Here is a 27481-nt window from a genome sequence, read left to right on the forward strand (position 1 = left end):
CACAAGGCGAGCTCGGTTTGTATCACTTTATGAGGGATGTGTCCAGTTTTGAGGCTGGTTATACAGCGGAGGATAAATTACGTATACCTCAAGTCGTTTAAATGCATGAAACCATATCTAGATATATATTTGGCCATGTGTGCTCTGAAATAGACTTCTTAGGAGGTTTTTTTTTTCTATGTAGACTGCTGATTTAATACAGAGCCCAAAATTATTTTTGAGGAACTGGTTTCAATAGTGACTAACGAGAATCTTTCGCCAAAGCCTTTTTAAATCTGTGTAACATAAGATCATGCCCTTTTAATGAAGCTCTTGAGAGTAGTCAAGAGAAAAAAAAACATGGTAAGTTTTTAGAGATTAGCTTACCCCATCACTTATTATTAAATCAGCCTTTGGTCTACAGTTAAGAGGTCCTGTGAGAAAGAAAGGCCCTCAACAGACTTGGTTAATAATCACTAGGATGAGCTAAGGCAGCTAAGTCGAGGCTGCCATCACAAACACAGCATCAATCACTTTCTAAATTTTTGTTCAATCCAATGACTATCAAGCTCAGAGAGAGAAAGTGGGAGAGAAAGGGGCCAAAGAAAACGAGGGGGGGGACATGCAGTGGAGGTGAGAGGGGGGGTGTTTAGCCCTCGTCTGTCTGGACAGGAAATGGGGTTCTTTAACCTTTGACCCATGTCCACTACGCATCTGTGTCTGTGTATGTGTGTTTATCCTCTTGCATATGCCTCAGAACAGGTTCTTTCAGACATGGGTTTGATAGACAGATGGTCCTCGTTGTCATGGCAGCCCGTGCAGGTGCGTATGTATGGGGTTTCCTGCCCCAAGGTGCAGGAGGGTGGCGGGGTGAGAGTGTTTATTATCCACAGTGCCAACGGGCAGCAGACTCCCGCCGCTCCCAAGAGGTAAGAGGAATGATGGAGGGGAAGGAAAAGAGGGGGAGACTGAGGGAAGGTAGGATGAATGAATAAAGAGAGGGAAAGAGAGTGGTAAGCTGTAAAACTTTGGAGGAGCGTCCACTTTTATCACCCTGGATCTGCTCTTGGATGAAAAAAGCTGTGAAGTATGTTTTTCACTCGTCTCTCATTCTCTGCCATAATAAAAGAATAAAAGAATATTGCCTCAGAAAACTCTGCTGTTCCCGGAATGGCAGCCTCAGCTCAGATGACCTCAGATATTGTTCCGTTGTATTTTTTTATTCTCCTTTCAACATTTCGGATCGCAAATGCGAGGCGGGAGGAGGAAAGAGGGGGTGCTGCGCGGAGGGAGCTCCAAGGGTCAAGGGTCACCACTGGAGATTCTCCCCTGAAGGCAAGTCGGCTGCAAACGTGGTAATAATAAACGTTTGGTGTTTTGAGTTTCTGAACCCCACCACCCCACCCTTCTGTCCTGTGAGTCCACTGGCTTCAGCTCCTGTACCAAACACAAAATTATACCCATTATGTTTATTAGTGAAAACTAAAAGACTATAAAAGCCTGAACAAAGGAGTGGATTATTTGTCCTTTTGTATAACTGTGAGAAACAACATTTTTGATACATCAGTTTTTGTTGAATGGGAATCAACCCTGTGGAATCACTCTTCTTAATTGCAAATAAATATGAATGAACAAAAATTTGCAGAGGATATATTGGAAATGAAATGTACACAAAATAATTTTATAATGAATTTCATTTGCAATGGGGAAAAAATATTCTGGATTTCATTGTAGTTACTTTCATACTTAAAAAAAACCATCACATGTATCCAGTAAAGTTAGAATTTAAATGAAAAAAAACCTCACATAAAAATGTGAAAAACATCCTAACTTTCTTGAAAACTAATAACCCCAACTTAATAAGAATTTAAAACACAAAAAAAACGATACACACATGCCACACACACAGATACGTCCCTGCACGAGCACACACACACACACACACACACAGAGACACACACACGGTCTATACCACCCGTCTAATCCCAGGCCTCGCTGTCTGGGTTGTTTGTTTTTGTGTTTACTCTGGAATGTCAGACATCCGAGGACGCGGCGGAGAGGAAGGTCAAAACCGCAGAGCCCCCAAGACTCAACAAACATTATTAAATTCTAATTTGTTATAAAAGGTTTGTGGAAAGTAATGCAGTGAAACCATTAACGATTTCGGTGGTTATTTTCGTGTCCTGAAAGGTCTTTATCCACTGTGGGAGCATGTCCACTTTAGATCTAAAGTACACATACACTTGAAGGAGTGTATCTGCACGCACGCACGCACGCACGCACGCACGCATGCACACACACACACACGCACACACACACACAAGTTCAGGAGGTTTGCATATCACGTAGGATCTCAGGCACACAGTATTATATATCCTGCACATTTGATTGCAGGAGGTGATACAGCACCATAAATAATTGCATTTAACTAAAAGGTAACCTGGAGGAAGTGAGGTGTAAAGTATAAAATAGTTTTCATAAAACAGCAATATAGTGGCAACCATTTTCTCACAAACACAAATGCTAAATATGTTAGAATATGAACCCTTAAAAACAACAGAGGTGAATGATAACTTAGCAGTTTGACTTCATGCCCAAATTCTGAGAAATGATTTATATTTTTCACTAAATAGTCACAAATTAATTTTTGGAGCATCTGTAAGAAATTACTTGTCAAACTTTGCATATATTAAAGCGTGGGCTTTGTTTTAAAGTATTCATGACACAACAAACAGCTGTTGTACACTCAAGACTGGGTATTTGAGAGATGTTGTGGAAAAGCAGAAATCTTATAAAATCACGCTCTTCAGTTCATCTGTCAGTAAAGCCGCTTGGTCTGTTGTTTGGGAGAGACGAGAGGGAGAAGTGAAAAGAGGGAACAAACAGGGACAGGGTGCTGAAAGGGTTGTTAAGTCTGTGATAGATATTTGGCACTCAAAAAGACATGGTTCTTGTAGTAACAATGGACTTTGTGGGGAATATCGCTGCAGCCTCCATGAGGGGAACATGTGTTGCTATGTATGTGACTTTGACTGCATGTACGTATTTTTTCTGCGAGTGTGTGCGTGTCCGAGTGTGTGGTGTGTATACTGTGCACTCATTAGTGCAAGCTTCAGTGCAGACTAGCTCCAGTTACAGTAGTAAACACTGCCTTTGAAGTTTTAATAGAGCCCTGAAACCCAACCAGGCCTTAAAAACACAGATCTGCAGGAAAAGACAAAATGGAGAGAAAGAGGTGGAAATTGTAAAGAAACAGGGAGTGAAAAGGAGAATTGAAGAGTCACATTCAAAATGAGATCATTCAGGTAATTTAATCATGAGCCTTAATACTGCTACTACTCTCCAGTCAGCCACAAAAACTATGGATTGGTCCAAGTCAACACAGAGGTCATTAATACTAATGGTGCACAACATATATAAACACACACCTGTTGCCACATACTGTAGCCTTCTGAACTGAATAACATTCATATGTAATATCTAAAAGTCTCTCATATACAGCATACATACTATTATTGTTATGCTCATGCTTGGGGGCACAGCTCAGTTTGGACACCTGTATGTATGCCTGGACATGATAATTAAAAAAGATGCAGAGCCTTTTGTGCATGATTGTGTTTAAGTGAGTGGGCATTTATCTGGGTGGGTGTCTGTGTTGCAGAATCCTCTGGCATGCATTGCAGTAAACAGATGTCGAGTCTTTATGAGGTCTGTACAACAGGTTCAGTGGTGCTCTAAGTGTTTCTGAGTGTGTGTGTGTGTGTGTGTGTGTGTGTGTGTGTGTGTGTGTGTGTGTGTGTGTGTGTGTGTGTGTGTTTATCTGAAAGAGTACATAGGCCTAACATGGAAACCTCTCATCAGTGAACCATAAAAAAGACCACAAATGGAAATGAACAGGAAAGGTTTGGTATGCTTGCTAAATGTTCCACACAAAAAAAGATATATTTCAATAATGCTGTCATAACTATGTGAGCTGCCATAGTTACAAAAAAAAAGTTCCTGATGTGCATGAACCAGAACGTCTAAACCAGGGTAGGACATTCTCTGGCAGTCATGTTAAATGTTACATCTACTAACCATACACTACTTACCATTCATCAAAGCCCATGCATAGACCCCTTTTTCACAGCAGACATTTTAACTTGCATGGCAGGGGAAGCACAGGTGTCACTAATTACATTAACGATGGCTCTGTTCCATGTAGGTGTCCTAAGAAGTTGTGCAGGAGAATCAGCACCCGCTGTGGACATGAACTAAATGGAATGCAGCTCATTATTAATTAACTTTACAATAATTACACCTGTGCTTCATAAAATCTGTTGACACAAAGGTCTATTCAGTGATGAGAGTGGGGAACGGTTGAGGACAGGACTGTTTATTTGACTACGAGCTGTTTACAGATATAGACGCTGCGGAACTGAGCGACAGCATGAGAAAATACTTCTGATAATATACTGACATGCAGAGAACTCAGCAGTGAACTCGTCCTTTTGCTCGTCTCTCAGGACCTATGGGCATCAGTCCATATCTGATGAGCGAAGATGGTCTTGTTTCCAATTCCATTCATTCATATCCTATCGACTTATCTTTTCTCCCACATGTAGTTATTGTGCTTATCTGACCTTGAGTTTATTCATTTGAATGTATGACACAGGGATTTTAGAAGATTTAAAGTTTTATTCCAATTTTAACCCTTTTTTACAGAAAGTCCACAGGGCAGTGAGCAAGTCATACCAGATGACAACCCATCATGAGTGCAGAACCATAGTGTAGAAATGTTATGATCATGTTTACACTCCTGCCATCATTACACAGCTGTTGAAACTTTCACTCTTAAAACTATGAAAGCTAAATAAGTCAAACATTACACAACGACGGAATGAAAGATAGAAATTATTCGTCTCATTCAGGCCGAGAACTTGCAGCTCGAGTTGCCCACAGGTTCAGAGTACCTCCCGCTGATGAAACAATGATCATTCAGGCCGAGAACTTGCAGCTCGAGTTGCCCACAGGTTCAGAGTACCTCCCGCTGATGAAACAATGATCACCACCTGAAACTCTTGTTAAACAGAGCCGAATACTGTTGGTTTTATAACCAATAAAATCTGTTCATCGGAAGAGTCTGGAGACGTAAACAGTGAAAAATCTCCATTTATTGTGTTTTCTCATTCTATCAGCATCTGTTTTTAACAGGGAGGGAGATTTGTGTAGGGAAATAAAAAATGAAACTTGACTTTTTTTTCTTCCCCTTTTACAATAAAGTTCTAGACAGATGACAGCTGCGGACACACTGAGTGCACGCTGCATGTTTTATCGCCTTCACCCATAAATAAAAAACGCAGAGTGGAAGAAATACAGTCAAAATATACGATTTATGGCAACAGGCACAGGAGGGAGTCTGGAGATTTCTTGGACAATATGAAAATAAAACTGCAATAAAACTGCACGGGCCTTGATTGTGGTCTATGGAGAGACATGGAGGCCCTCCAAGGCAGCTAACTTTATTACTTCATCTGAAAGAGCAAGAGAGAGTGAGAGAGACATCAACAGATTCAGAGACCATTACAGTCAAATCTTTTTCCCTAAGTGGCCACAGTCTCCATCTAAGGACCCCCAGACTCTTTTCACCCAACATCCAAGGGGGCAGTGGAGGGTAAACCCACCTCAGTTCAGTTTACCCAGCTTTTTATTTATACAGCTAAACTTTTTTTGGTTTGCATAAATCTTTACAACATCATTTCATAGCAGACATCATAGTAAGAACTGTTAAACTGGTGGTAGTTGTATAAACATTGGGGGAAAGAAGAAGAATTAATGCTTTTAAGAGTAAAATGGATTCTTGTTTATGTAAGTGGTTGGTAACCTTATGATGATCGCCAACTGAACTAATAATTTACCGCCATTTTCATTTACCACAAGATCACAGCCCTCAGCTATGTTGCTGTAAAAAATTTCAAGAGAAACATCTTGCTGATGAGGAAGATGGAGGGGGGGGGCGACAGCAGAGAGAGAACAGATACATTTTCAAAGTGATTAGAGCAACAGATAGCTGGAAGTTGGGTGAAAATGGTCTGACGGCCTGTATCCCACTAAGGGGAAATGCTCTCGACTACCATAGAGATTTAACAGTAAAAGGGTCCCCTCCTCTTCCTCATTCTCTCTCATATGAAAACAGCCTATTGTGGGGTGCTGCATCTTTCTTGGCCGGAGCTGCGCATCAGATCTAGGGTTTCACAGAGCATACCGGGGGACCGGCGAAACCAGAGACAATAACAACAAATATGGCCTTGTATTTTTAGGTTGTGATTATAAAGCCCGTTTCACAGTTTAATACTTCAGGGAAACCAAACAAACTCTGTTGTTTAAAGAAACCATCGTCCAGAATTGGATCAAATCTCTGCTGTTCCCAAATGTCCTTAAAAAATGAAAGGAGAGGGCACAAAATGGGTCTACAGTACATAGAGAGACTATGGCTTACATGACTCGCAAGCTGCCATTACAGATTAATATCAGAGACACTAAGCACAATGTCATCAAAGTAATATTTCAATTAGTCTTCAACAAACAAAGAAACAAATAATGTTATTTATACTGAGAGATTAGCCTACACCTATTTTATTTTAAAACTGCATGTTTAATTTGTATAATATATAGATTCTACTATAATAACTACTATTCCACTCTTACAAATTCAGGTCACAAATTATATCTAAAAAATACTTAATTACTGTAAAGAAATCAATATTATATTTATCTGTGGATGTATCTGGAAGTGATTGGATAATATGATACAGTGTAAACCAAATATGAAAATTATTAACCTCTACATCCAACTACCAAATGCAGTTGAATTAATATTACTGGTAATAACATTTATTCCCCAAAATGGTACAGCTCTTAAATGTTAAATACAAGTAACTACAAAAGTATCTACACTTTTAATTGTAGACTCTGTGCTGCATTTAAAGGCCTGTACTTATCCAATCACTTCATATGTGCAGGTTTTTATTCCGATACTGTTATGCTTTGCTGCCACCTACTGACCAAACTGAGATACTGACAAACCCAATTGGCGTCTAGTAAATTGTGTTCCCTTTCGCTTTGACTATAAGGGTAAAGAAATCTGTGAAATAGATGTTTAAAAATGTGCCTAACATGTGCTGCTATATTATGTCAGCTGATGATAAATCTACTGGTAAAATGTTATGAACTAATAAACTGTCAGTTGTCAGGGTGCTCCTATCTCATTACAACCATTTTCTATTTAACAGTTCTACCAACTTGGTCCACCTTGAAAATCTTATTGGCAAAATATTGGCATTGCTGTTAAAGCCTCAATAAAAACAAGCATTATCAGTCAGGTGCTGGTAAGTTGAGTCTTCTTCATATTTATATAACTTTTCTGCAAGTTGTAGCTATTCGGTGGGTGGGTGGAGGAGTAAGCAATCAACAAATTTCATGTAAGAATTAAGAGACGTGATAACTAAATCATGAACATAGCCTATTAAATAAGACCAAAACAGGAAGTTACCATACACAATAGAGAGAAATAAATACACCAAAAAGACACATACATGTAATGCAAAAAAAGACAATTGTAGGCTATTTGTTTTGTTTTTTCAATGTTACATTCCAAAAAATGCAAAAAAAATACTACTAATGAGGTTAAAGGATGCTACTGTGTAAAAATGACCATAACATATAAGATACAGCACAATAAATACACTTTTGATTATGTTAACTGAAGCTTTAAGAGACAGTGGGGTTACCAATTTAAGTAGTGACAAACTCCAAAATTGTAAGTACATACAAGGAGGGCCTCAGATATTTAGTTTAAGTTGCATATTCCTAAATAACATGTTCATCATTTCACCCTCATTCTGTCAATAATTTACCACTCCATAAAGAATGACGAACAAAAGAAGAAATTATTATTTTCTGTGGAAGTAGGCTCTCATGTTGAAACATTTTGGAGCTCTTTTTACCTAATGTAAAGCTTACTTCATTGAGTTTCATTGTGCACAATTTTGAGGCACTAAATATATCTGAGTTTGAGGTCTTTTATCAGTTTGATCTCCTCCACTGAAGCAAGTGGAGTTATGTCTCGCACGTTCTAGCTCTATCTGACGACTGAATCCTCTTGGTGCTCCACTTCCTCACACAGCCTGAAACAGAATTTCAATCTGTATAGATAGGCTTTAGTAGGTCAGACTACAAGCTACTGCATATTTCCAAAGAACTGGGGTGTGTGGCCTAACATGTCCATACAGGTGGAGCTCAGTTCAGTTCAGTTCAGTTCAGTTCAGTTGCTTTTATTGTCCCCTAAGGGAAACTTGACTTGCAGACAGGTTAAAAAAATAGACAACTATCAAAAACCTAATCACTTCAATCATGTCTGTCCAAAGCATCCGTATCCTCTGCTGGTACAGGTTTGATGTTCTCTAACAAGAATCAATTAATGTCCAGAATCAACTATCAATTAAAGCTGGCTAATTTCAGCAACACAGGTCATTTTACCTCCTCAAAACCTAATTTTAGTGCATCATATTAGATTCATTTCAAATATGTCCTTAATTTTTCGCATTTATATGGCTCTTGTCTTGCAATGTGGTAATCTTAATAAGCACAGATTAATTTAGGCTTTTGCAAGCAGTATATCAGATGAAATCATGAAAGTCCTTCTCCGAGACAGGGCTTCAAGATCAGTTAATAAAGCAGGACCCATGTGAAAACCCTTATAATCTAAACCTGAGTTTGATTGTATTTTATCATTGCATATTCCCACACAAAGTTGCAATTAAACATATTATCATACACTTATTGTAGACAACGGGGGCTACTATTTGAAGGATCCTACAATTCAAACACAGGCAAAGTTACAGTACTACATCTTTATGGGGGATGTTGAAAGATTCACACATTGATGTCAGACAACTCGGACAAAGTATGCATAGTTTGATCAACTTTTGACCCATAAATTCCGAACAGGTTAATTAAAGTAGGCTAATATTTGATTTTTAAAAATGGGCAGGATTGACGGTCTGCTTTTAGGGTGGATAAGGGTAATGTGGGACAGTTTTTTGCATTTCTGATTTGTGTATCATATTTACATATGAATCCACCACCTTATATCATTATATAATTATACTCAAAAGGAACATGGCATATATTCCTTTTCACTAGTTTTTAGGCTAAGAAATACTTTGATTTATAGAAAGCAGCCTTATCTGTCAAAACATTTTGAAATGTGAACACCCGTATCTGGCAATTTCATTTAGTAGGCCAACAATTGTTTTGTTTTCTTCATCAGATTAAAAACCTAGTAGCAGTATGTTCACATGTGAAATATTAAACAATATAATTTACACAGTACACTTATTCTACTCGGTTTTAAAATAATTGAATAGAAAAAGCTTAGTTGTCCCACATTACTAAATGTCTATCCTAATCCGCCTAATCCACTCTATGTAGTTCTTTTAACCGAAGCAGCCTACATATCCCGACGAGCATTGCGTCTATTTCCATAGCAGCGGGAAGTTAGTTTGGAGTCTTCCATCATGAACAACCCGAGCCGTGTATTTGCGGCAGTACTACCGGCTTCTGGTCGTGAGTTCACCGGTAATGACAGAGAGCATGGACTGGAAGTGCGAGCGGTCAACCGACAAGCTCCCAGCAGCCGGGTTAGGGAGATCCAGGTGACCGGAACGGCGGAGGTCTGCAGCCGGGCAGACAGAGCGTCGGTGCGGGTCAATGTGGACAGCAGCAAGGAGTCAGTAAACGAGGTCACCGACAGCGTTACACGGCGACTCGATTATATTTTACAAGCTTTCAGGTGAAAACATACAGCCTACTCAACATTTTCAACACTAGTATAAACACACCAAACGTACATTAGGTTAAAGTTAGCTAGCTGCTGTCATAATACTTAGCCTACATGTAACGTTAGTATCCACAGAGGCACTTCTTTAAGTATCATTTATCCATTAAAAAGGCTGTAAAAATAGGCTGTTTGCTTCATCGATGTTGCTATGGTTACATGTTGGTAGTGGATTTAGAATTTAGAATTTAGATTTTAGAACGGCGAGTAATTTGAGCCAATCAGAGTGAAGAGTATTAACCCCTTCCGTGGTACAAGAAGTATTAATCATTTTTAAACTATCCATATACTAGTAGAAGTCTTGCATTGCTAATTTGACTTAAGTAGACATTAGCATAAAAAAACCTGATTAGACCAGTGGTGCTCAAAGTGGGGTCCGGGGAACGCCAGGAGTTCTTAAGGGGTTCCAGAGGGTCCCAAACATGAAGTGTAATAATTAATCACCATAATTCCATTCATAAGTAACGCAATGACACAATGCATGACTATTTTGGTCAAGGGTTACATACACTTTCTGTAATAAAACATCTGAAAGTTAAACTCTAATCAGATGGGGTCAGTTCAGGAGTCCTTGACATAAACATGTTTGTAACAACCACTGCATTTAAACCTCAGAATGGCTCATTCAAGTATTATATTATTATCATTATTAATGTGGCATTAATCTATGTGCAGCATTTTAGCGTTATATCTGATTGATATACTGTTGGGTAGCTTCCTAATTGTGTAAGACGATAATGTTATGGATGTAAAGTCTTTACTGTCAAAGTAACTATTTAATCTATTTGTAACTGATGCAACAGAATGAAAAGTACAATATTTCCCTCTGAAGTGTAGTGGAATAAAAATAATGATGCTTAAAATAGAAATACTTATGTTAAATACAAATACCTGAAAATTACACAAGTACTGTACTTAATTATGTGCGTGTGTGTGCGTGTGTGTGTGTGTGTGTGTGTGTGTGTATGTGTGTGTGTGTGTTTTATTAGCACACACACACCTTGTTTGAACTGAATGTAGGGTAATCATTCTTCAATCATTCATTCTGCTTAGGCAAAATGGCGTGAAGGATGAAGATACCACAGTGAGGAGGTTTCTCCAACGAGAGGCAGACCTGTATCACATGAATGCAGAGGTTGAGCATTTGGACAAACAGTAATGATATATGTGTGTTAAGTTGTATATGAGAGTGTAACAGAACGTCAGTGCAGTGCTGTGTTTTGGTTCCTACAGGTCACGGTCACTTTCTCAGATTTTGAGAAAATGGAGCGAATATGCAGCGTTCTGGTGGAGAAGCTGGACAAGAGTGTCTGTGTGGGAACGCCGCAATTATACCACAGTGCTGAATGCCTGAGTCAGCTGAGGTAAAAAAAAAACAAAAAAAACCCACACACCTCTCACCAGGACAGATCTGTCAGTATATTGATTAAATGCATTTGATTAGTTTGACACATTAATTGTAGCTAGTGTGCATTTGTCTTTGTTCTAGGCGGCGTGTTTGCGTGTCAGCGGTTGAAAATGCTCAGCAGAAGGCCAGCGAAGTCAGTCAGCTTCTGGGACAAAGTCTAGGAACACCTCTACTGGTCAGAGAAGAGGACACAAGGGAGTGGAGGAATGAGGATGAGGAGGATGGAGGCAGAGGGCAAGGTGCTACGCCCCTTCCTCACCTTCCCCGCACACCCATGATCACTGCCTCCTCACGGGTGTCTGTCTCCTTCAGCCTCAGAGACAGAAGCAGGAAAAATCTCTAAAGACATTTGCTGTTGACTCATGAAGCCAAAGAGATGATTATCACAATTTAAAAAAACACTTTATTTTGGAGTTTTAGTGGCTGAATTAAAGTGCAGTTTGTAGGTATTTTATATATTATTTTATTATTATAAGGTAATTTTTTTCTACTTCAGCCATCTTCAACCAATGGAAAAAGTACAGATTTTCAAAGCAAAGTTGTAATTTCCCTGTTACCATATAACTTTGTTACCATTCAAATCTGTCCTTTAAAAACAGATCTGTTTGAAATTAAATGTCTTTTTTTAGGCACATTAAATTAAAATACTGTATATTTATACATCTCAAAGAAACAAAGATTGTACTACTGCTCAGTAATTCTTTGAGCTATGAGAAATATCCCCAAAAAAACACCCTCACATTGAAATCCAGCAAGGAGGGATTTGACAGTTATCCTCAGTCTCTTTGAAGCTCTGTCTTTGACTAACAGGTCAGTTAATACAGTATTTTTAAGCAAAACATTGGTATTTTGCATCCACTCATTATAACCCATGATTCCTAGATTCCAGTAGGCTCCAAAAGACGAAAAAAAAAAAAGACTGTGAGACCAAGTTCAAGAACACCATAGAAGGAAGAAGATGAAATTGTCTGTTGGAGAGGTCTATTTGGCGTCCTCCATCCCATCCTCAGGGTAGATCTCACTGAGCCAGGGCTGCATGATGAACCGTTCTCCATCAAAATGTGTGAAGTAATTTTCCAAGGTGGGAATGTCCGGCTAGAAACATCCAACAGTGAGTCCAGGACATACTGACTGCGTGTGAATCTGTGTGTGCTGTGACTTTTGAGTACATACCCTCATTCCTGTGATGCGTTCCAGTTGTGTCTGAGGCAAGTATGCAACTAGCAGAGAGGAGGGTCCAGGACCGCTGAACAGTACCTTATAATGAGGTGTATTCACTGCTGTGGTGCCCTACACACACACACACACACACACACACACACACACACACACACACACACACACACACACACACACACACACACACACACACACACACACACATTCACAAAACTTAGTGAACTGGCACATTTTTTTAAATAGCCACTTTATGGACTAAAATGCAAGTACATTTGTACATTGTAAGTAGGAGCTAATAACAGTGATAGCCAAATAACCATTGGTAGTGGGGATGAACTGTAAATGCTTAAAGTAATGAATGCACTATGTGAAAATATAGTAGTAGGATTTATAAATACATTTGGTCAGAAGTGATGTGTAGAGTTTTGGCTGCTAACCTCAGAGTTGGAATACACTCTGTCGACCCACTCTGCAGGCGCTCGCATCTCAGGGTCCCAGCTCACCACCACACCAACCATATGGCCTTTCCTTTCCATCACCACCTCGCCGACTCGCAGAAACACATACAGGGGCCTGGGGCTGCGCACCTCCTTGGAGGCTGCAGGTATGAAGAAAAACGAGAGTATCCTGTGAGGCGAATTTTATTGTGCAGCTTTCACTGCCGTCAAACTGAAGCCAGAGTTTATTTACTGTCTTGCAGAAGTATGACAGATTTACTGTGTTAAGGAGGTAAGATGAAAAATATGCTGTAAAAGTAGTACTTAAAAGAGATGCTTGCTAGTTTGCCTGCCTGCCAGAGTAAGCTATTGGCTGCTTCCTGTAGAAGTGCAGTTAAACTGAAGACAGGAAGACAGCCAGGGTGTCACTGCAGTATCAGATTCACCTTTTTCATGCATGACTGCACATCTTTGATCAAAACAAGCTTTATGTTTGCCTTAAATTGACAGATAGAAATGACATATCAATGAGGTTTCACATAATTCTGACAGGATATATGTAAGAGTTAAGAAAAGTTGGTAGTACAGTGCTCAGCCTAACAATTAACACTGGATTTAGTACTTGCATCAAATGGGAAGAGGATAACAAAATCAAAATAGACAACATTTTAGGATAAAATTAAGGGGATATAAATTGGTACAAAGTGGAAATTTACAATTCAGAGTATGGCTATGCATCATTTTACTTAATGTTAATGTGAAAGGTATATTGTTATTGTAGTAATAATACCTTTATTTGTAAAGCACCTTTCAAACAAAAATGCTCAAAGTGGTTTAAAACCAAAGAAATTACCTGCAGTGCTTCACATGAAAACATACATAAAATGAGCATAACATGTAAATGTGCATAAGATGGAAAGTAAAACATTAAACCTTAAAATAAAGTGAAAATAGACATACATACATAGAATGCATACTTCAGTGGTGGTCATTTTAGACTTAATAAGCAAAAACTTTTACCATATGTACACAATCTGTAAATCTGTGCCTAGGTCTCTGAAGCCATCAGTATAACACAATCTCATTTTCCCAACAGACACAGACTCACCACTAGTCTTAATTAACTGAAATAAGCCTCTTTCAGCTTATCCCAGGATGTCTTCCCACAGGTTTAACCTCACCGTGGGTTTTATCTGTGTTGGCGTAGTGATGAGATAAGCTGGCTTCAGGCTTCAGATGATTAATCACAGTTTCTTTCTGTATCATGTGCACTGACCAAAACCTGACAAACAAGTATACAGACACGAACCTCCAAAGAATCCCTGGTCATTGTCATACATCATGCTCTCCAAGGCAAACGACTGTGGAGCCTCTTCATCATCCTGCCCCAAACCAACCAAAGACCTTTGGAAAGAAAAAAATATTGAGTTATCATCCCTAATCCGACAAAAACTTTAGACACACAAAAGCCTGAAGTAGAGATTGATAGGAAAGAGTGTGTTGAGGTGTCATAACATATGGTATGGGCTTTCAATCAATCATACCTGAATTGCAAACACTTCTACACTTACTTGAATTTGGACAAATGCTGGTTTGCCCAATCCATCCACGCAGTAACATTGAGGTAAGATGTTCTCCACTCATTCCACATTCTGAGGAACCTGAAACATGGTTATTCATTAATTCAAGACAGCTGCCTTAGAGACTAATACTCTCCTAGTATAATATTCCTGCTGTGAAGTTTGTCATCCAAAACAGAGACTTTCTTCCACATTCAAAGTGGTCACACCGGACACTGACGGCGCAAAGAAAGACCCTTTACGCACGGATCCGATCCTACCGTGTGGTTGCATGGTAGCGCTGCGCCGCAGAGGTGCCACTCCAGCGGGAGATGAGGTATTGGGCGGGCAAGGCGGAGAGCAGCAACACGAGATGAAGCAACGCGGTGGACGTGAGTTGGGGCATGAAGACTGCGCAGCTGTCACCTGCGGGCACAAACATGCGTCAAGTGGATGTAACAGGTGCTGGGTGGAAAAGAACGGAAATCAGTGCAAATTAAATGTGAAATACAATATTTATGAGCATTCAGTTGTCAGAAAAGGAGATATTTCCATTGTGAGCCCCATTCCTGGACTGTCACAATTTATAAAGTTAGTAGGCCCTGTTATTGATCTCAAACTGACTATAGGAGGCAAAAACCAGGATGTGGCGCTGCAAAAATGTCACGGAAGTGCAAATAAAACAGCATTACTGTCAAAGCTCATTAGTGTTATTTATTAATTAACCCTTACCTCGTCTTAATATCCGCAGTCTTACGTTCAGCTATCTGCCAAACATTGCGTCTGGAGGAATATGTTCGCGCTTGGAAACCAGAACAGAGTGACACGGTTTCACTTCTGTTTTATTTACATAAACCAAACGCTGGCCCATGCCGCCACCTGTGTATTTACATTTTTAGTAAAAATTGCCAAACAGGTAATCACCCAATCGCCGCAGCCCACGAAGGAACCGGCGGACCTTTAGCGGCTCGCCACGTCAGGAAGAGCCGAGCCCGTGAGCTCCGGGCAGGGAAGTGTTTTTACGCAGTTACGCTTTGGCGACACAAGGTGGGAGAGTTGTTCATTTATTCAACAGCCATATATGCAACAGCCTGCATGGATTTAACTGATTTGTTTTTAAATAGATCGTCTAATCCAGTGGTTCACAAAGTGGAGTCCAGGGATCCTTGAGGGGTCGTCCAGGGCGTCCCCAGCAAAAAGGGGAATCATTTATTTTCACTAATCCCACGTATAAGTAAGACAATGACAGAATGTATGACTATTTTGGGAATGCTTTTTATACACTACATACACACACACACACACACACACACACACACACACACACACACACACACACACACAAATAAACATCTAAATGTAAAGAATCTTATCAGTGGCCTAATTTGTGTAATTTCAGGGGTCCATGACCCACTGATCTAGAATACTGTATAGTTAATTTGACTTTGGAGAAAAAACGAATTTTTTTTTTTAGAAAAACATGCTTTAATTTTAGAAAGACCCCCCATACTGTGACTTAAATCAGATTCTTTTTAATCTTTAAATCCCTGAAACTGTGAAAACGTGAAATAAACAGAGTAAGGAAAAGTGGATATGGAAACACAACTGTTTATTTACTTAAAATATTGGTATTGACTAACAGGACAGCAGTACTCTCCTACACATACATTCTAGCTTTATGCTTCTTTTTTGCATTAATTCCTTTATATATAAAAAGTATCCAAACTAACAAAGACATCCTCTTCAATCAGTTCATGTGAAACACACCCCCTTCCCCCCCTGTTCCGTTCTGTTCGTTCCCATCCCACATCCCCTTAAAACGTCCCAAAATGCTCACATGTAGCCACTTCACACACTGTGACCTTTAACCTTTGACCCCGGCACCCTCAATGGCTGGTCAGAGGCCACAAACAGCACAACTCTGCCACACCTTAGCACAAGCCCGTGGTAAATGATACATACATACATACGTGAGCTCCATAATGCAGTGTGTGAGTGTGTATTAAGGTAAGAGGGCCGACCTGGACTGATCAGTCAGGCTGGAAACCGCTGTCAACAGTGACCAGATAACAAAACCTAACGAGGTCCACCTTGTTAAAGCACTGGGGACAGTTCAGACAGGCAGAACAGATGTGATGTGACAGATGTGAAGTAAGTGGAAATTAATTTATACACCAATTCTGGCTTCATTTTAAGGCCCCTTTGAAATGATTTGACATTTGTTGGTATTACTAATACAGTTGAGGTCACCTGACCAGAAATTTTAAGTATATCAGCTCTTTAATGCTAATATAAGTACAGGTAGGGTTGATCTGATGAAGATGGGGTGATAGCAGAATAAACAGGTTTAATGTTCACTTTGATACAACTGTGAAATCAGAGGGGAGATAACCCACATCCCTGTTCATTGCCTTATCAACAGGGCTGCAGTATACCAGGCCGAGGGCGCATCTTAGCAACCAACTGATCCTGATTCAAATGACTATACATCCCCACCACTACCTGACAAACTTTTTTTTTTTGGTTGGCTCATATTAAACATGAGCTCCTTCTAAGGTTTCCGAAGCCTGGGCCTACAATTTAGTTTCCACACTCCAACCATGATAATCTGTGCATATATGTAAATAGAATTATTTGTGATTGAGATTTAAAAAGAAATGTCAAACCCTTTATGTGCCTATGAAGAGTTTATAGAGCAATTTAATGAATGAAAAGCCATAAAAAGTCATGAATGAACACAGAGATTGAACACAAAATCTTTGTCCGTAAAATGCATGATTTTGCGGACAAAGATTATTAACTTTCTATATTTAATAAAAACATTTACTTTCATATCACTTATGGAAGAAGGTGTTCTAGGCTGCCTCAGTTTAGAATAAAACTCTTCATATACACAATATAAACAAATCCAGACTGACTGAAAAAAAGAGTCGAAAATTGTATCCTCTATTAAGTGCGGTAGAGTATAAAACACCATCTCAACAATACAACTCCACAGATCTAGCCACTGATATATTATTGTCCTATATGGCAGGAACACAGACAAAAAAAAGAAAAAAAAAGAACAGTTGACACAACATATGTAAAGGAGCTCAACACACTCATTGTGATTCAAAAAATAAACACATTCAAAAGCCATGGTCTAAAACTTCAGTGCCCAAAAGAGAGAATTTGGCATTGACAAATACTTAACAAAAAACAAACAAAAAAGTATTAACAATGATAAACAGATGAGATATATGTTCAGTAATATGTGACGGTAAAAGTACTATGACATGAACCGGGTGTATATACGTAGATGCTACCGTCCAGTTCTCCCCAGTTAGTCCCTCGGCACCAGTGGAAACTTTCAGATTTTGGCATTCACTTCCTCTGTGCTGGGTTACCGAAAAATAAGAAATGATGTCAAAAGAGGTGAGGTCGCCATCTTTATAAGCTCAATCCATTAAGGTGTGTGTACAGAGAGAGAGTGCCATAATATGTTTGCCTCCTGTCCATTTTTTTCCAGTCTTTTCTCTCTTTCATAGAAACCTGTCAGGTCCAGTCCAGTCCCCAAAGTCCAGTCCACTGAACCCAGCGACGAGCAGAACCAACAAGTCCCAAAAAACAAAAAAAAGACCCCAAAAAAGAGAAACCGAGGACTCAATATGCCAGAGTAGCAAAGGCACACAATCAGAAAAGATGAATATGAGACCTGTCTCTCTATCTCCGATCTCCGTCCAAGTTAAGTCCGATCCAGTTTGATCTGGCTCGATCCTGTTTGCTTTAGGCATGAGAAAGTGCTAGAACATGCGAGACAGAATAGTGTGTGTGTTTGTGTGTGTGTGTGTACGCATGTGTGTGTGTCACCATAGAAACATATCAGGATTTTTAAAAGTTCATTTTTATATGTTAACAACTGAAAATACACAGAGTTAACTCCCTACGACTGCATTGATAACCGGTCTGTGGTAAGTGCATCTCAAAGCTAGTCACCCAAAGCTCCTCTGGCTGTACCTTAGGTATAAACTGACGATAGGTTGGTTATAGGATAATACATTGACATGAATAATGGTATGCTTACAACAACAGTAAATTCTTTTTTGAACTGCTATAAATACATTTCTTTGAGAGGTTTCACAACGATCAAACTGTATGCCACTGTTTGTACGCTGAAAGTGAATGACACACTCAACTGTGTTATACAAGCACACACACTCACACTCTTTCAGTTACACCCACTCGCATAGTCACAACTCAGTTCGTACACATACGGGTACATGTACTTTGCAGGGCAGAGGCCAAGCATGCTTATACACACATACGTGCACACACATACGTGCACACACACACACACACACACACACACACACACACACACACACACACAATCTCTCACACACACACACACACACACACACACACACACACACCAAAGACATAAAGGCACAAGGTATTGCTAATGTTGAAGACGCATTGAAACATGATCTATCTAGACATAAAATGACCCCTTTCACCCACGCATTCCTTACCTCCTTCTCACAGTAAAAACTCTTCTTAAAAAAAAAAAGAAAGAGATGCTTTCTCTTTCTAAATGACATGCAAAAAAACATAACGCCCACACACACCGCACACATCAATAGTAAACAAAACCTACAGATCTACAGTACCTGCAAAGGTACACCATTTGGTATTTTAGCGCAGACAGACACCCTCAGGTCAGCTAATGTGTAAGACTTCCAAAACAGAGCCGATCATCACGTACAAATCTTAGAAAAAGCAGAGAGGGGGGTGTATAAAAAAACAGCGGGAATAAAGGGGGAAGGGGGCATAAAGACGTTGTCAGGCCAGCAGTCTGTAGTCCGTCACAGACTGAACTGTTTCAGTTCAGTGGGCGTCTTTTGACCATCCCGGCAGAGACACTTGAAAAGTCCTCAAAAATAGTAAGAGTGAGATAAGATACATCCAGCTCTCCTCATGATTTTTTTCAAGTACTAAAATTCTGTTAAACAACGGATTTGCCCAGTCTGACACCAACAGTGTTTAAGGTCAGACAGAAGTGAAGAGTGGTTCACTGGACAGAAGTGAGTCACAAAATCACCAACATAGGAGTCAGTAAGCATCTGTGGGATCCAACATGGACCAATAATGTAGGAGGAGTTGGAGCAAATGGACATGCGTTGTCAGAAAGCCATCGACTGCAGCAGTGATGTGCTTTACTGGGGCAAGAGGAAGGAGAAGTGGACAGGTAACTGCACTGTTGTGTCTCTCCGGAGCGACAGCTTTAAATAGCAGCAGCTGGACCAGCGGCTCTCCAGACGTACACACACACAAATGCCTTCAAAAGTACCACCTCTTCGACTCCAACGCATAAGCTAAGAAATCTCGTCTGGATTTCTTCTCTGTCACGGCAGCCAGCTGACTGAGATGCCTCCTCCTCACATCCTGTGTCTGCTCGGTTGTCTCTGTTACCAGCCTATAAGGTTGGCTTTGGCCTTTTCTGTTAGCTTGCGGACACGGCCCTTTGAAGAGGTGCCAAAGGTGATTGATGAGTCTTCAAACAGCAGCTGCCTCTGCTCCTCCTCAGAGTCCTCCTCCATGTACCAAGCTGACCGTCGCCCCTGGTTACGTGTGCGCATCGACCCTCCAGCTCCGTCCGGTCCATCGTCCTTTGGAGACTGGGATCGTTGATGGGATCGTTGAGGAGCAGTCTGAGGAGGAGGTGTAACCTCCTCGTTGGCTCGCCTGCTGCTCCTCCTCAGTGGTGAAGGCTCAGGTGACTCAGCAGCAGGAGGAGGAGTCGCCTCCTCATTTCTTACCACTCTGGGCCGGCCGCGCCGTCTAGGTGTTGACGCCATACCAGAGTCCGACAGCACTGATGTCTCCTGTGCCGAAGACGTCCCGCCTTCGTCTCCCGTGGATTGGTCGAGATCATCGTCAGGGGTGGAGCTCCTGTGGTTACCACTCTTTCTCCTCTCCTGCAGCTCCTGCTTGCTCTTCCGGCCTCTCTTCTTTCCAGGTGGACGGCCTCGGGGCCTGGAGGGGCTCGCTGGAGTTGTGTCTTCTGGAGGACTCACTGGTGGGTCCATCCTGGATTTCCGCCCCCTTCTCCCAACGCCAAGGGTCACATGACTACTGTGGCCATTCAGGTGGACTGTGCTCTGAGATGAAGGGCTGGCAGGGGAACCTGAGGGGGGAGGGGGGTTGATTTACAGGACAAAAGAGAGAATATATGTCAATAACAGCCAGGTGACTTTACACATAACAAGGACTTATTTATGATATCATCTCTTACCTGGTGTGAGTCGTACAGGTGTCCTGAGTTTCCGTCGGGTGCTTCCTCCACTGCTACTTTCCACAGCTGGAGCGGGTGTCGCCTTTTCAGCAGCTGGCGCCGTTGAAGCTGACACAGAGTTATGAGCCCGCAGCGAGCGAGTAGACTCTGACGATGAGCAAAAAGCAACACCCGAATGAAGTAAGTAACATAACGTGTGAACATGCGGTCAATTCTTGGTAATAAACTAAATTTGCACGTGTCAGTGATCTCACCAGCTGTGCTCGGTGTGTTGCTTGTAGCATGGTGTGAAGAGGATGAGGAGGGTGGAGAGTGTGTAGAGTGGCGCGCGGCACTGCGTGTACGCCCTGCAGCCGGGGTGTCGGTCTTCCCGTTGACCAGCTGAGGGGACTGTTTCACGGGGACGTTATTTCTCTGGGAGGAGGGTCGTGAAGGAGCTGGTGATGGCTCTCTTTTCCCAGTTACCCTGGATGACACACGTCTCTTCCTCTCTGGGCTGAAGGTAGGAATAAGAACAAAAAGCGGGTTACATCTGGTTCAAAGAAAAAAACACCTTTAAATCTGTAAATACAGGAATTAGTTTAAATAATGCTTTTATTTTTGATGACCCATAATAACCCCATCATTCCTTCTACCTGGATGCAGTGCTGCTTGCGGGAGATTCACTCCTCCTCCTTCTCCTCTTCATGGCGTGCCGTGTCTGTCTGTCCGTAGTGTGTCTTGTCTGTCTGTCTGTGCCCTGTCTGGTCAGTTTATCTGTCAGGCCGTGGATGGCCTTGTAGTCAGCCAGGATGGAGCTGACGTGCTCCTCGAACAGCGCAGAGAGCCTCAGACTCATGCTGTAAATCTGGAGACACAGAACAGGATGTCGGATCTTAATTACAGAAGCACTGATTCAACTGTCATACTATGAGAAAAAGGGATGAATGTGGTAATGTAATGTCAGAATTTTATGCACTCATCAGAGCCTTAAAATAAGGGAGCACTATGAGGCATATTAACCAGACCGTGTGTGTGTGTGCATATGCGTGTCTCACCCTTGACTTCTTACTAGGCGTGTAAGCTTTGGAATTGCTGAAAATGAGCCGCACATCTTTGCAGAGCTCAATGGGAGACTGGTACTTTCCTTCTGTCAGCGTGTTGAGAACAGTCCCAAAATCCATGGGTTTTTCAACTATTTGCAGATAGTCCTGAGAGAAGCAGAGGGAAGTTTAGATATTTCAATTACAGGTTTCAAAAGCTAAAAGCAGCATCAGAGAGGGAGATGAAAAAAAGAGAGGGTAGAGAAGTGACAAAATGACACATAAAATCACCGTTTTCAGAAATTCATAGAAAAAGCAGTTTGATCCTGAGCTACCATCTTCTTAACGCAGGCTGAAATCTCTTACTAGAGTTTTACTTAAAAAAAACAACCCCTCTTTGTGTTAACAAGATAGCTCACTGAAACTGCAAATGTCTCAGGGTACTTTCCGTTCACACCTTTTCTTCTTTACAACTCAAACATCTCTTAGATTTAATCTTCATTTCAGCTGTGAATGAAGAGGCCTGTTCTCCAGACCATACAATCCCTTGGCCTCAAATGCCACCCCTGTGTAATTGAATTGTTGCCACTTATGTTTCAGGCTGACTGCATAGCAAAGACCAAAAAGAGGTAACTGAAAATACTAATTTATATAGCCCTAATGGAAAATTCACAATGAGCTAAACCCGAATAGTTCAGTTTGTTTCTAAGGAGGCTGAATGTTCACATAAGCACACAATACTGAACACAGAAAGCACAGATCAGTACCGGGTACTCTTGTAGGTCCACAGGTTCTCTGAATGGCTCGGAGTCTTCACACTGAAAGATGAGGTCCAGGAGCTCCTTGCAGCGCCCCCTCCATGCATGAGGGTCATATGAAGGAGGTCGGGTTCGACGTTGGCGCTGCATTGGTCGTCGAGCCTATACACAACATGACGAGACAGTAACATGATATAAAACAGACTTCTTCTTCTTTAGGTGCTGGATTATAGAAAAGTGGGATAATTTAATTTAGTTACGTGGACCACAGTCAAAGACACATTTTATCTATGTGGTTATGACTTTGTGAGTAGACTATTTAGATGTGTCACCTTGTGATTTCGTGTTGATGTCCCAGGTGTATTTGTATCTTCGTCGTCCTCTTCATCATCCTACAAAGTAAATGGGAAAATAACACATTTAAAACCTATTATGTCCTACCATATTCATCTTGTAACACTACTCTGCATTTAAGTATTTCATTACTTTCACTCTCAGTTGCCTTTCAGATATAACTTAATGTATAATGGAGTCTTTTACTTCCCAAACTAACACAAACCGTAAGTGCAAGCCAGATTACTGGAAATACTTTTTTATAAGAGCAGCATTTCAACATCCTTTAGAAATGAGATAAACATTTTGTTTCAGAATGAAAGTGAAACTGAAAGTGTCTTTTTTTTGGATACATATTACATAAACAGTATTTTGGTTCGGTGAAAAACACTTTAATCAATTTTAGCAATAACTCTGTCCTCTGTTTAAAGACAAAAAGCTGTGTACATATGTACATATGCTAACACACCTCATCTTCAGAGTCAGAGAAAGTCGCCTTCTTCATAGTTTTGTAGAGGGGCATGATGTCTGTCATACTTTGGTCCCTGAGGAACAAATAAGACGAAGAGAAGAGAGAAGAAATTACTCTATGGTCTAACTCTGGTAAATGTTTAAAATGAAAATATGGAACATTTTCTTCATTCTTAAGAAATGTGCACATCCAGTTGCTGTAACCAAAAAGCTCAATACTTGGGCCATTTTCAGTTAAATTTAAAGTGTGCTTAATAACTGATTTAGTTGTCAAGCTACAGATGCTGAGCAGTTTCTATCATTTACATCAAAACCAAACAGGATTCTGACTTAAAGATGCTTCACAGACAACATACTCACTTAATGAATTGCAGCATGAGGTCAGAGACAAACTTGGCGGTAGTGACGATGAACGATCCCGGCTCATTGAATGTTTGGGCGTTATGTTCAATATAACGAACCTCCCACATCAGAGAGGACAGTCGCCTGAAAGGGAAATACAAATATGTGAAGTGTGCGAATTCTCTCTCTTTCACACACACACACACACACACAAATAAAACTGTTTTTTATGAGAGTGTGTGATGGTCGTTACCTGTAGAAGTGGTTCACCAGCCTTTCGCGTATAGTGCTAAGGTCAGTGACATAGGATACTACTGTGCAGTACGTGGGGTAAGCTTGTAGGTCCACTGGAAAGGCAAATGGTGCTGCCACATCTGGGGATGACATGTTTGAGAGAGAGGATTATAATTTAAATAAGGGAGGTGAGGTTATTTAACAGAGCTGAATATCTTTGTCTCTTTTCAAAACACAAGGACAAGTATATCAAATATTACCCTTATTACCTATTATTGTCTCACACCTTCATACCTGATCCTGATACTATATTTAGATGTTCATAAGAAGCCTAAAATAATTCATCTAAACTCTTATCAGTTGTAAGCCAACTGCAGCATGAACCACTCATCTGTGATTAGTCACCAAAGTCACTAGAGGGCGCTCTCAGACCAGTTTTCTCTCACAGGGAGTATTGCAGTAATACAGTACATGTTCTGAGCTTAATATGACATTACATCACTTAATGGGAATTCAAGCAAGCACCTCAATATCTGGCACCAAGTGTCAGCAGCTTATTCCTTTTAACATATGATCCCTGAACTCTGCTGGGCTCGTGCTGGTGAGCTCAGAGCGGTGACTCGGGTTGCTTTATGAGAAATGTGCCCTTACAGCTTAACTTCACATCCAAGCTTACATGACATAAGTGGACTGTTATTTTCTCAGGGCGTGATGATATCATACCAAGTGTGCAGAGCTGGTCGATGGCCTTGATGATGCGTTCGCACTCCTCTGCGCGTGTGCGGCAGCCCCATTCCCCATCCAGAGGGACGTACAGAAGCTCCTTCTGTTCTTCTTCCACCAGCGGTACACTCGTGCCCAACTCATCCGGGAACGTGGCTACGCATAGACGGAGTTACAGGCAAACCCATTAAAATGGTTACGCTTTGAAATTTTGAAAATATGAAGCTGTATAGAAGAAAATGTGTTTGTATATGTGCACCATGTTGTGGATGTATCACAGGCACTCACCATCATCAGGGATGGGCTCCATATCCCAAGGACTCATCTTCTCTGTGTCCCCATTATCCCAGCTAGATGGGAAACATCATGGTGATGTGAGACATCAACATTATCATGTCTAGTTTACAAGTCTGTTGTAGTCTGTTCGTAATTTAAATTTTATATATTTTTTCACAAATGGGACATATTGCAAGTAGTTACGTTCCCCTCTGAATAATGTGTCATTATGATGCACTCAGTATGGAGAAAAGCAAATCTCTCAAACAGACAGTATGATTATTCATGCTTAAAATTGGAAAGTCACTGGCAATAAAAGTCTAACAATTAAAAAACAAAGGGTACATATCAAAACCAAACCACCATCTATGGAGGTTTCTTGAATGATTGAAGTCATGCAATGTTAGGGTTAAGAAAGCAAGTGTTAGCAGCATAATCACATACAGCTATTTTTCTATTATTTCTCTGTCCTGCTTGTGTTGTGTGGAAAGTCAGATCTCAGCAAGCGACCAACTGTACTCTCTCCATTCGACTATGTGGGAACTGAGTCAAACTTTTCACACTTCTGCTGATGCCAGCTTCAGTCACTTTTAAAAATCCATCTCTTAAATCTTGGGTGAAATTTGTCTGACTAATATGGCTTTATGAGTTCCAGTTTAGTGCTGGAAATGAGTGCTGCACGACAGTGGATGAAACATGAATTAGGGTTTTCTCAGTAAGAAGTGACCATAACAGACACCCTTGACACAAGGATTTTCTCACTTAAGTCGCCTTTCTCACTATCACCACTGAGATGTCCTTGGTTCTGACTTTTTTTATTATTCCTCTTATATATTTCATTTCTGTCACCTCTGCCTGTGTAGTCTAACATGTGGGATAATGCTGGAAACATTTCATGATGCAACTTGGAGAAAAAATTTGAAAAAATGAGAAAAACACTTGGATCTCTCTGCTAATGCAAATGCATCATCATGAAAATGAGATTGCATGGACTAAATATATGACAATCTGTGCAGCCTTACTGCAAATAGAACAAATCTACTGATCTTACCAAACATTATAACACTGAAACAGGCTGTCTTGATACTGGGACTGGTAGGGCTCCTGGCTCTCGATGGTCCCAAACCACCAGGCATCGTCAATCACTGCCCGAAACCTGTCCCCTGTACAGAGAAAACACAACTATTTAAGTATTCACATTACAGAGTAAAGAACAGCTGACTTTATAAATTGAGTGCACCTTAAGTAGTAAATGTATGTGGCACATATTTGATGCTTGATGCAAATACTGCATATGACAAGACAAAATTGGCTGACCTATACTCCACTGCCTTTTTCTGGCATTGTCAAACTGCTGCCGCAACACCAGGAAGTCGATTACATCAGGCATGTCGTGGTATCTGCAACGTGACAAAAATACACAAAGGAAGTCTAAGACTGCAACACAAAGATGAAAGAAAAAATATCAACATCATTTTAACTGTGTATAACAGACAGGTAAGACAACAGGCATGTAGCGGTGGTAGTACATAGCAGTGGCACACATCTTTATAACAGTCTTACTTTATAATGTCAGTCAGGGTTACTGGGATTAATGATTTAGTTTTGAATTAGCAGTATTGTCTTGAGTCAAGTTATGAAATAATTTAGAAAAATGATTGCTATACTTGAAATTAGATTTAGGGAATAATTTAGAAAAATTGTTTCACACTCTATTGCCACTGGAGATCTCTGTATTGTTTTAATGAAAAATTTAAAGTAGAAAATGTCAAATTGTAAATTACTGTATGTACCATATAACAATAGCAAGGTATAGCCATGATGCACGAGACACATCAGAAAAAAGTAGGTAAAAAAATGATTTCATAATAAATATGCAGTACATGCTTGGTCCTAAAATATGTAACCAGTTATGCAGTCTGCCTTTTACATTTCAATTAGACAAGAAAATGTAACATTTAGTTTGACTTTACATGGGATTTTTCAGTATCTTGTTTTGATGGTTGCACTTTAATGAATTGTTTAGCAAGAGAATGCTATTTATGGAAGCAAAATAAACTCCCATGTTGTAACACTGACATTTCAAAACTGCATGATACAAGGGTTCATTGATATTTTACATTTTGAAATCAGAGAAGAATTTTCCAAATAAGTCAACATTTACTCTCACAGAGTACAAGTTGATATTCAATATTTATAAATCATTTGCAGCACTGCTTTGTGAGAAGCTTTGCTTAAAAGCTGCAGACACTCAGAAGCTATTTTGTGGAGACAGTAAGAATCTTACTTCATAGAGAAGGATCCTCCGGTCAGTTTGCCGGTGTCCGGGTCGAGGAAAGAAAGCTTCAGACAGCAGAGGGTGGGCAACCCGACCTCATACTTAATCCCAACTATCTTCATCAACTCCTGCTCCTGAACACCAGAAATTAAAAAACAAATAAAGCAAATTACCACAACTAATTTCTTCCCACGAAAGGTCATTCATACATCCAAGAGACCTTAGGTTAAACAGTTAAAAGCACTACTTTTCACATTCTATTGATGTATTTTCTTTTCTGTGCTTCAGTGTACATGAGGGTGGAGAGAGTGTTAGCAATGGCACTTTTTTT

The 27481-nt window shown here is 40.4% G+C and overlaps 3 protein-coding genes across 4 annotated transcripts in view; 1 reads left to right on the top strand and 2 right to left on the bottom strand.

Annotated features, from left to right (window-relative positions):
• Window positions 1-9521: 9521 nt before the first annotated feature.
• Window positions 9522-11607, top strand: irak1bp1 (interleukin-1 receptor-associated kinase 1 binding protein 1). The gene is made up of 4 exons (XM_062436668.1): window positions 9522-9811; window positions 10910-10991; window positions 11090-11220; window positions 11346-11607. Exons 1-4 carry the CDS (start codon window positions 9537-9539, stop codon window positions 11605-11607), a joined length of 750 nt encoding a protein of 249 aa, XP_062292652.1. The 5' UTR covers window positions 9522-9536.
• Window positions 11608-11711: 104 nt separating this feature from the next.
• si:dkey-261l7.2 (uncharacterized protein LOC569751 homolog) lies at window positions 11712-15426 on the bottom strand. 2 transcript variants are annotated; one of them, XM_062436666.1, is made up of 7 exons: window positions 15172-15426; window positions 14721-14904; window positions 14452-14541; window positions 14190-14284; window positions 12881-13041; window positions 12438-12554; window positions 11712-12359 (listed from the first exon to the last, which is right to left on the bottom strand). In XM_062436666.1, exons 2-7 carry the CDS (start codon window positions 14879-14881, stop codon window positions 12246-12248), a joined length of 738 nt encoding a protein of 245 aa, XP_062292650.1. In that variant the 5' UTR covers window positions 14882-14904; window positions 15172-15426; the 3' UTR covers window positions 11712-12245. The 2 variants fall into 2 exon arrangements, with proteins under 2 accessions (XP_062292650.1, XP_062292651.1); XM_062436667.1 differs by having other exon boundaries at window positions 14721-14865; window positions 15172-15425.
• A 1695-nt stretch (window positions 15427-17121) lies between these two features.
• Window positions 17122-27481, bottom strand: part of phip (pleckstrin homology domain interacting protein) — a 32140-nt gene continuing 21780 nt past the window's right edge. Inside the window, exons 26-40 of the mRNA XM_062436669.1 lie at window positions 27160-27284; window positions 26190-26272; window positions 25924-26035; window positions 24885-24946; window positions 24597-24752; window positions 23893-24013; window positions 23658-23783; window positions 23296-23371; window positions 22826-22885; window positions 22503-22655; window positions 21751-21903; window positions 21349-21560; window positions 20968-21209; window positions 20714-20860; window positions 17122-20605 (exon numbers count right to left, since the gene is read on the bottom strand). Of these exons, the coding sequence (XP_062292653.1) occupies window positions 19887-20605; window positions 20714-20860; window positions 20968-21209; window positions 21349-21560; window positions 21751-21903; window positions 22503-22655; window positions 22826-22885; window positions 23296-23371; window positions 23658-23783; window positions 23893-24013; window positions 24597-24752; window positions 24885-24946; window positions 25924-26035; window positions 26190-26272; window positions 27160-27284 (2547 nt within the window). The 3' untranslated portion in view covers window positions 17122-19886. The remainder of the gene's footprint in view (window positions 20606-20713; window positions 20861-20967; window positions 21210-21348; window positions 21561-21750; window positions 21904-22502; window positions 22656-22825; window positions 22886-23295; window positions 23372-23657; window positions 23784-23892; window positions 24014-24596; window positions 24753-24884; window positions 24947-25923; window positions 26036-26189; window positions 26273-27159; window positions 27285-27481) is intronic.

The sequence above is a fragment of the Scomber scombrus genome, chromosome 17, assembly GCF_963691925.1.
Source record: "Scomber scombrus chromosome 17, fScoSco1.1, whole genome shotgun sequence".
In the NCBI taxonomy this organism is placed as follows: domain Eukaryota; kingdom Metazoa; phylum Chordata; class Actinopteri; order Scombriformes; family Scombridae; genus Scomber; species Scomber scombrus.